This window comes from Arachis ipaensis, chromosome B10, assembly GCF_000816755.2.
Source record: "Arachis ipaensis cultivar K30076 chromosome B10, Araip1.1, whole genome shotgun sequence".
Lineage (NCBI taxonomy): Eukaryota > Viridiplantae > Streptophyta > Magnoliopsida > Fabales > Fabaceae > Arachis > Arachis ipaensis.
Window position 1 is genome coordinate 124,397,387 of NC_029794.2, and position 9,971 is coordinate 124,407,357.

Sequence of the window (9,971 nt, forward strand, 5' to 3'; positions counted from 1 at the left end):
CGGCATTCATCTTCAAACTTTGCATTCTCAAAAGATCCATCAAGAAGGCTGTACAATGCATCCATAAATCTGAAAGCATAGCAACAATAGGATCCAAAACATCACTCGGCACTCTCATGGGAGACCAGCAGAACAGAAGGAAAGGGAATGGGAAGAAGAGAGGAGAAAGAGAAAGGGAAGGGGTGTATATATCGCAAAAACATACTTCAAATAAGGATCTGGGGAGCTGGCATCCTTGGCTTTCCATTTCATTTCTGAATTCGTGGCATTGGTTTTTGCAGACAAGATCCTTTCATAAAGAAGCTGCAAGTTCAAAATGAGGTAATGAATTCAATACTAAGGGAACAAAGTTCAACATCAAACACCAACTATTAAGATCATCCTTACTTGATGAAGCCTAAAAAGTGCATAGAAATCATCATTTCCGTAAAACACCCTTGAATCCTTCATGTCTTCAACATATGACACTGCTGAAACATGCTTTGTCAGAGGTTTCACAGACGAAAGAAACCTTTCTGAATGTGGCTGAGATGAACCATCTCCTCCAGCAGATTGTGCATCACATGTACCCTCTGCTTCACCTTCACTCTCAGCCTTACCATCAACATCATCATGCTCTATATCTTCCTCATCCTCGTGGTCCTCTCGGAAGCATTCATCACCAGCAGATTCACTGCCCGAGACATCTTCACCAGCTTCAGACACATTTTCACTGTCCTCATCATCTGCATCTGCATCATTATCGCCTGCTGAGAATGTGGGATAACGAGAATAAGAGAAGAAAAGAAGATATAAGATAGCATGACATAATACTATAATCATTATGTTGTACTTTACACGAGATAAGACATTAAGCAATCATAATAATTGGAAACCCTAACCTTTATCAAATAAGGAAATAATCATAAAATAATAATCATAATAGAAAATATCGGAAACCACTCTTAAGGTTATGACTAGTAGGTGCCTTCGATCTTAAAATACACAGACAGGAAATGGAGATAAGACAAAAAGGAGGTCTGGCAAATCCGGAAATCATATTATAGGGGACCAAAAATTTCATACATACTACCCAAACTCCTTACAACTAGACTAGTTTTAATGGCCTATCAAATTACTTTTGTGATGTATGATTAAAAAAAAATTCTCAAATTTGTATGAAATCTACATAGCCTCATTCTTTTCGTATATTATTAACAATACTAACATAGATAATAACAAGTAAACTAGTAAAGTTATATTAATGTTGTTATTGATAAAAATACAAATAATTATATTAGATGGCAAGCAACAAGTATAAGAATAACATCTAAAATGAGAAACACAAAATGCTAGAACTGGGACTTGAATCCACATTACAACAGCAAAATGACAATGATAAAGATAGATACTTCTAACAATACCTCCAGCCTCTGGGCAGGACTCATCCTCTCCAATTCTGGACTGATATTTTCTTCTCTCAATAGTGTGCTTTGACTTAGACATTGACTGCACATTTGAATCTCCATAAGCAACAAAGTTATCCTCCTCCGAATCACCATTTGGTGATAACTCGCCCTCTTCCTTTTCAGTTTTACAAGGCCCAGCAGATTCTTCATGGCTTCTAACTTTACTGCTCTGAGTTGGTACCCCATCGGCCACTGTAACTGGAGCTGTAACATCAGACCCCTGAGACAATGATAGGAAGAGAAACATATCAGAGTCAATTGAAAACAGCACTTGATTCAGAAGAAAGCAGAAAGAAACTAGGTAAAACTTGAAATTTGCCACAAATTGCGAATTAAGAGTATTCACACCTCTACCAAAGTAGCATTTACTTCCTGAGGTTTAGGTACGGATTCGTCAGCGTCAGTAGGTCGAGAAGGAGTAGTGACAGTGCCTTTTAATATAAACAAAACATTATTCTTTATAAGAACGGAATCCAGTTATCAAACACAAATAAAAAAGAACTAAACATTGAAAACACATAAACTGGAAAAACCTAAGGCATGAGAAATTAATTTCACAGCTATAAACAGACCTGGAGTCAATTCTTCGTTGTTCCTGCTAGGATTATCTTCTAATTTTTCTCCTCTAACTGAAATTAATGCATTGTTTTTAGCTCCTTGTTCATCAGCAGAAAATTGTTTATTAATCCCAGAGACTTTATCGGTGCACTCTATATTTGTCTGCCCTTTATCCAGTGGGAGTTCATCTCTACAGACATTTTCACGACCAACAGATCCATTTTCTTTATCATTAGCTGCAGCACTAGTCCGGTGAACATTCTTTACATCAGGTACTCTACCATCTGCTTCATTCTTGTCAGATTTTGGTAACCTTGAATTAATTGAAATGGAGTCTCCATGAGGACTTCCATTGCCTGCATTGCCAACATTAGGCCCTGCTTTCCTCTCTTCCACCTTTTCTGTCCCATGAGATCGGGAAGGAACACCAAGCATCGGTTCCAAAAAGGTACACCAGAGCCTCATAGTTTTATTCATCAACTCCCTACTAGAGTAAATCTCCTCACATGAATACCGAATAAGTTTATACAAGTCTTCATGAATTGCAGCATCAGGATATTCAAACTCAAGATGTGGAGTTAGAGGCTGTTTACTTCCAGCAGCAATGGACTGAAGAATATCATCCTCTTTTTGCTGCTTCTCTTTAATTTCTTTAATCTCGGTCACCAAATCTGTATATTATTCAACATAAAAAATTAGAACACGTTAAAAGGATCATACTACAAAAACTAGCAATGACGTTCAATACTTTATGATATAGCATGAGTTTTTGTATGATTGTTACCAAACAAACTTAAGAACGGGATTTAAGCTCAGCTGGGGTCATATAATGTAACAATTCAACCATATGATTTAAGCTCAACTTACATTTCGTGTGCAAGTTCTTTGAATCTTGTTGCTTGAAATAGAAGCTACGGTGATCGAGTGACTTGTAGTGGTTCTTAGCATAAATTTCAGCCCAAACTTTATTGAAATCTGCACGACACTTAGTCCACTCCTCTTGTTTCTGCTTAAGTCGAGTCAATATTACAGGCAGAGCATGAGTTGGATTTTTACGCAAAATGTCTATCACATCGAGACCATGGTCACCATACAAACGTTCAATGCACCTTAAATTTAAAGCTGCAATACGTAGACTCAGACAAAGTCAGGTCATGATATACTCTAACAACAGATCACAATTGTAGAAACATAACAGTTTAGATTGACATCGTTGAGATACAAACCAGTAAATTGATCTTCAATACGGCCCAGGTTCTCCATCTTATTTTCATTAATGCTATTAGACAACTCCTCTACACGTTTCGCAGCAGAACTCACTGACTCTAATAGCATGTCCATCTCAAATCTACATAAGAAATAACCATATCATTATCTATCATTATCCCTTTGACAAAACATTGACTCCAAAATAAAAAATCATCCAGAAGCCAAATTATAATTATTAATGATAATAATCATAAATTTAAAACTACCGAAAAGAAGTGCAACAAATGAAAAGAACAAACATAAAAAAATTTAAAAAAAAAAGAATAGAATAAACCAAAACAAAAAGAGAAGCTAAACATACCTGTCATCTTCGCATCTGAACAAGCTTTCTTCATACTGATTCCTGCGCATATGTTTGAAAGAGTAATCCTCACTCCCTGAAGTCACAGATACCCAGTGGTCATTCAATACTTGAGCTCCAAGTTCAGATCTCTGACTAGCCACAGGAATTGGATACTGCAAAATTAGACAGCACAACAGAGTTCACAAGGACATCATATGTTGACAAACCCAGCATGTGAGAAAACAAAAAGAAGTTACATACATCTGCAGGCAGCAGCCTATAGCTTGGAGTACAACGTTTGCAGTCACTAAGATCGAGTTCTTGAATGGATTTTCCCGAGTATTTACTGTATCTTTCTTTCTCTTTAGGTCCATCCATCTCACGCTTGTGCTCTTTATCTTTGTCCTCCAACTTTGATGATCTTGATATATGACCATCGGTAGACAGAGACTCTGCCAACATGTTTGCAGCATCAAAATTGATCAATATATGGACAGAATTAATATTATTTAAATCACCAGCATGTTCATCAGCATTAGATTATTTCATTGAAGAAAAGCAGCATAAGTTTGAATCCCTCATCCCCAAGTAAGAAAAGAAGAAACAAAAAAGGTCAAACGAGAGGTGTTATGTGTTGCCGTACTTTTACTCATGACACCAGCAAGGAATCCGTCTGCAAAAAAAATAAGCATGACACACACTTAAGGTATGACTAAATGAATGACAACATATTACCAACAAGATAAAGAAGATAGTTGGAAGAAAAATTACCAATATTTTCACAACGCTCCAGGAAATCATTGAATTCATGCAATAGATCAGAGTGTTTTCCAAGTAAATCAGTTACCTGAAATAAGAATTTTAAAATGGCATAAATTAATGCAGGAACCAAAAAAGGTCCAACTATTTTGTGTCTAAAGCAGCATATACCATCCGTGAAAGCTTTTGGTAGTCAATAATCTGAAGCATTGTTTCGTAGATTGTTTATGGGATTCTTTAGACACAAATACTACCAGGTACCCTCAATCAATGAATATTTAGAAAACTCCTAAAGAACTAAAAGGTGTTCATACTTTATTTATGCATAGCATCAAACATACTAACATTAATGAAAAAGTCGAATGTCGGCACAGATACCCAAAACTGAATTACAGGATAGGAGATTAGGAGCAAAGGCAAAAAGAGAAGAAAGAAAGCACATACCAAATTTTGCAAATCGTTCCTTTTTATTATCCCATTGCTGAAAATGTGAAGGCACTTCAAGAATGCTTGGTAGTCATCAGAACTGCTCAACTTCTCCTTAACTTTCTCGCAGAAGCTGAATGCTTGACCATACATGGCTGGTAGGAAGCAAACAATTCCAATAAAAAAAGGTTAGAAAAAATATATAGGTCGTCAATACTATTTTTCCACTTTCAGTGCCTACATTACACCTTTTGGCAAAGTTATCGACTTTATAAATCTAAGACTAAAAGTCAGAAGAAAGTAAGAAACACAAATCATGTTTAGAAGAATGCAATCTGTCCAAAGCTTAGCATGATGGCTTACTCTTTAACGCATCTTTGTCATCATATGAAGGAAAGTCAGAAGCCATGGCAAACCCTTCCGCCTTCTTGACAGATTTCTTTTTGTCTTGAAAGCGTTGCAAGTTCAAATCCCTGCCATTATCAAGATCTTGTTCTCTCTCATCATGATCACGGACTCTTCTATCCCTATTCTCACGTTTCCTCTGCTCCTTGTGCATGTTTATTTTGTCATCATCCAGATCAGCTCGATCAACGCTCTGATCACGATCATGAGAGCCAAGAATCCTGTCTCGTCGATAACGTTGCTGTAGAATGAAATTTGTAACCCAAGAATTAATAAGCAGATTACAAATTCAGAGGGGGGAAAGATTAACACTTACTACCTTGTCTACATGCACTTGTCGCATCATGGGTGCTGTAGAACTCCGCTCATTGAATCGCTGCAATGAACTTCGACCATATGGAGCATGCTGTGCAGAAGGTGCTTGAGAAGTATCTGGTAAGAATCTAGTGAACTCATCGAGCAAATCTGTATGGTCCTTGAAAAGGGTAGCAACCTAGAGAACAAAAAAAATAGAGTATACATTTCAACAGAGTCCTTGCCTTATGTAGAGAGAGAGAGAGAGAGAGAGAGAGTGAGAGAAAGAGAGAACAAGAGTCAATAAAATGTGTTAAGAAAAATTACCTCACTATAAACCTCACCAATGTCCTTATGCTCTTTGCGGTACATGTTCAAAATGTCCAAGAATGATTTGTAAACATGCTCATCATTTTGGAATCGTTTCTGTGGAAAAGCTCATCAATTAGACCTAAGAGCCAACAAAAAAAAAAACCAAAATAACTCGCAAACTGAAAACCACATTCACCTTTATCTTGTTCACAAAACTAATCGCTTCTTCAAATTCAACTGTTTTCTTCGGAGGAGCCTCTTCCTCATCAAGTGTTATCTCATATCCCTTAGGCAAGAAAGTGTTAAATCCAAATATCAAATTGTTGTGCCCTTTGAATAGCTCCTTCACCCTTGCTATGACACCAGCAGTGTCAGTCCTGAAAAGGAAAAAAAAAAAAAAACAGGCCAATGAACCTTTAAGCATAAAACTCCAATTTCCAGAAATACCGTACAAAGCATAAAAAGGGGTTAAGAGTCTACCTCTGAGCCTTGAAATCTTTCATGACCTCAAGGAACAAGTCATATTTTTCTCTCTGATCCTGAAACATGTCTTTCACTTCCTTCAAATAAGTTAAGGCATCATTGGTTGTCAATTTCTGAGACGGGGTTGCTCCTCCACCACCACCTCCTCCACTTCCTCCTCCAGCCCCTTGGGTTTGGCCATAGCTTCATACACAGAACGCAACCACGACTTTAGATGCCCACAATATTAAGTGTATGTTTGGATTAAAGTTTGTAAATGGGAGTTTGTAAATAGATTTTAATACTCTTTTTTCTAATACTCTCGGTATTCTTTAGTACTCTAATAGAATTAATAGAATTATAATACAAAGCAAAAAAATTAGTCCATACAAAATAAAAATAACAATAACGGTAAAAAAAACTCATATAAACAAAAAATAATAAAAACTCTATAAAAAAATAATAATGTTTCATGAAAGCGCATTAGAAAAAAAAACAATTATTAAGAAAAGCAACAAAATTCGTCATATAAACAATGAAGGACAAAATTGGTAGATAAGAAATAAATTTCAATCTAACGGAAAAAATGGACGCAAAAGGTAGAATTTTTAGCTTTAAGTAAACGTGGGTTGGTTGGAGGGTAGAATCACGTTTTTGTTTAGAGGAAGAAAAAAGATAGCCAAAAGAACAAGTGAAGCTTTCAAGAAAGTAAACGTGTGTTTGATGCTCCAAACGCTAAGCCAAACACAACCTAAATATTATACAAAGCTAATCTCTACATGATAACAAATGTTTCACTGATTTCGTACTACCCGAACTTTAGAACATCATCAGTCCAAAAGATTAATGTCCACACATATACAAGCAAACAGCGCCTCTATTCTATCGTTCTTCTAAGGTAATCATTAGGTGAATTAGACATATACTCATGTTACTTGCTTGCTAAGTTTCATAGTTTCATATAAAAAAAACGTTAACAAACCACAACCTCTTGGTCCTATCTACACACACCCCTTCCTTTTAACCATTGATCCCACCATAAAACCCATTCAACGGTCAATTTAGTTTAAATTAAAGCAAACCCTAACAAAATCCAACGCGAATGGGGAAAAACACACACATGCACAACTGAATTATTCATAATGGAAGAAAGAGACACACACAGGCTCAATTCTTGAAGCAACGAAGCAAGAAAAATTAAAATAAAAAAATAAAGAAAAATAAAGTGTTAACAAGAAGTTATTCATGACACAGTAAAACAAAAAAATATTGCCAGATAGAGAATAAAAAATAATATCAACTAAAAAAAATAGGGTTAAGAACTTACGAATCACCACGTGAGGAAGCAAAGGGCCGTTTGAATTGAGAGCCAGAGTAAGCATCATCCCTTGTCCTCTTCATCTCTGCAACAACTTGAAAAAAATTCAAACCATTAAAACGCAATCCGATCATAAATAACAAGATGAACATAGACATTCATTGAAAGCATGAGAAGAAGAGGAGGAAAGAAAGTGAAAAGGAAAAGGGAATGTTACTTTGTCGATTTTCACGGGAAAATTGAAGTTTTGCTGGAAAAACACAAGTCGAGCAGAGAGATCTCTGAAGCGAAAAACAACTGTGACCGGTTTGATCCGAGGCAGCAACAGCAAGAACAAGAAGAACAATAAGTGAAAAAAAAAAAAGAGAGCAGAAAAAAGGGGTAAGAAAAAAAAGGAAAATAGGTTAATTTTATGTGTGCCTCTCTCTCCCGCGTTTCTACGTTAGAGGAACAATTAAGAAAAAGGAACAGTGAAAAGAAGAGAAAGAATGAATTTGGGGGTGAATGAGGGAAGAGAAGAAGAAGAAGCCGTGGAACGTTCAATAGAAGAAGGGAAGAGAGAGTTTGGAACTCAAAAATTTTCGAGTTTTTGAGAGAGAGAGAGATGGGATCCTATTCAATGCTCCTCGAAACTTTAGAATATTAAAACTCCTTTTAAAGAGTTAGAAAATAGTTAACATTTACATTTTTTTTTTGGACAGAGTTAACATTTACTTTTATTTTATGGTTTTCTTATTTAAAATTTGTTTGGGCTAAATTATTATTTTAATTTGGGCCATTTCAAGCCCATTATATTTTTGGAATAATATTATCATATTAAACTATTATAACATTTTTGAATAAAAAAAATATTATAATAACATTATTAAAAAAGGTTTAAAAAACTGAAAAGTCAAACATATTTTTTTGTATTAATTTTAAAAGACCAAAATATTTTTAAGATTAAAGTTATTTAATTTAAATTAGAAATTTAATTTATTTTTAAAGAGAGTAAAACTCAAAACAATTAAAATAAGAGCAAAAATTGAATAACAGCTTAGGAAAATATCCAGAATAGAATAAGTGAATAACAGAACAATTAAAATAGGGGGTAAAAATTCCAAAACATTCTAAAAACATTATATTTGAAATAAAAATTTGAAGAACAAAAACAAGAACATATCCAAAATAAAAGAACAGATTCAAGATAGACTAAACAGAACAACCAAAAAAGAAAAACATGGCTAAGGAAAGTAGAAGCAGAACGCCAGTAGAGAAGCACAATAACATTTATGCAACAGTATCACCAATGATACAGCTAAAAAACAAGAAAAGAAAATAAATGCTACAAGAAGCATGAACAGCACAAACTTAACCATCTAAGGTTTTGTAAGAGACGTGTATGATATTACCCAGCATAAAGTAGTGATTTGGAAACCGAAATTTTTTAATATCGTGCTTTGAAAGACATACATCACAGTTGTGCAATTAAAAATAATTAAATATCAATGATATCGGGGATATAGTTAATCCGTCTTCCTCTACATCTTTTCTGGATTCATTTGAATAACATAAACCAAGCTCATAGATCACACACTTGCTAGACACAATAAATTTGAAATTTCGGGGAAACAATCACCTGGGGGACAAAGATATAAGCTGCAGTCCCAAGAATTGCAACTCCCATAAGAAATCTGGCAAGAAAATCCACACCTCCACCTCCACTTTCTCTGTGGCAACAAATGAAAAGAATAACGACTCTTTACACATTCTTCAAAGGCAAGAAATAATTAAAACACAAGTGTCAGGAATGAATTTCAACACTACTTAGCCTCCTAGGCCCTAGCATTCACCACTCACACTACGGGGGAGAAATAAGCAGCGAGTAACCACTGTGAAGAGAAAATAGCCACGACGCGGCTACAGTTGCGGCCTGCGGGACACTAAGCCAGCGAGGCGAAGTGGCTCCGAGACGGCGACGTGGTCTAACGGAGATGATGAAGGAGATGCGACGTTGAACGAGATGCCGGTGACGGTGGTGAACGGCGCGAAAAATATAATTAATTTAAGAAGGAGTGAATTTATAATTAAAATTAAAATAAATTAAATAAAAGTAAACTATTTGATAGAAGATATCTATATGTATTATAATTTGCATATGTTTTAATAGAAAACATAATGGTCTGGTGGTTGTAGAGCATTTTGGTTTCCTTGAGGACAAGGGTTCGAACCCTACCTCAAGCATTTTGGAAATATTTTCTTCCAAACGGTTCGGTCAGACCACTTCACCGATTTTGACCGGTTCGCACCGGTTTATACCGAGTTTGACCGGTTCAATTCCTTGTGCGGTCCAAACACTGGACCGGACCGGTATAAGGTCCGGTTTACCGGTTTTCCGGTCGAACCAGCCGGTCCGGTTCGGTTTTTACAACTATGCTTTTACCTATGGTTCTGTGGA

General features: G+C 35.8%; 1 protein-coding gene across 9 annotated transcripts; it reads right to left on the reverse strand.

Annotated features, from left to right (window-relative positions):
* Positions 1 to 9,559, reverse strand: LOC107622396 (paired amphipathic helix protein Sin3-like 2; the record flags this gene model as incomplete). 9 transcript variants are annotated; one of them, XM_021112843.1, is given in 22 exon segments in its annotated part: positions 1 to 69; positions 206 to 303; positions 388 to 749; positions 1,404 to 1,668; positions 1,797 to 1,879; positions 2,021 to 2,677; positions 2,874 to 3,128; positions 3,233 to 3,354; positions 3,577 to 3,731; positions 3,820 to 4,010; positions 4,202 to 4,231; positions 4,330 to 4,405; positions 4,762 to 4,898; positions 5,107 to 5,389; positions 5,468 to 5,641; positions 5,770 to 5,868; positions 5,951 to 6,131; positions 6,235 to 6,420; positions 7,544 to 7,619; positions 7,752 to 7,831; positions 9,153 to 9,243; positions 9,374 to 9,559. In XM_021112843.1, coding segments are annotated over 19 exon segments (3,497 nt in total), but the record flags the coding sequence as incomplete, so codon positions are not given.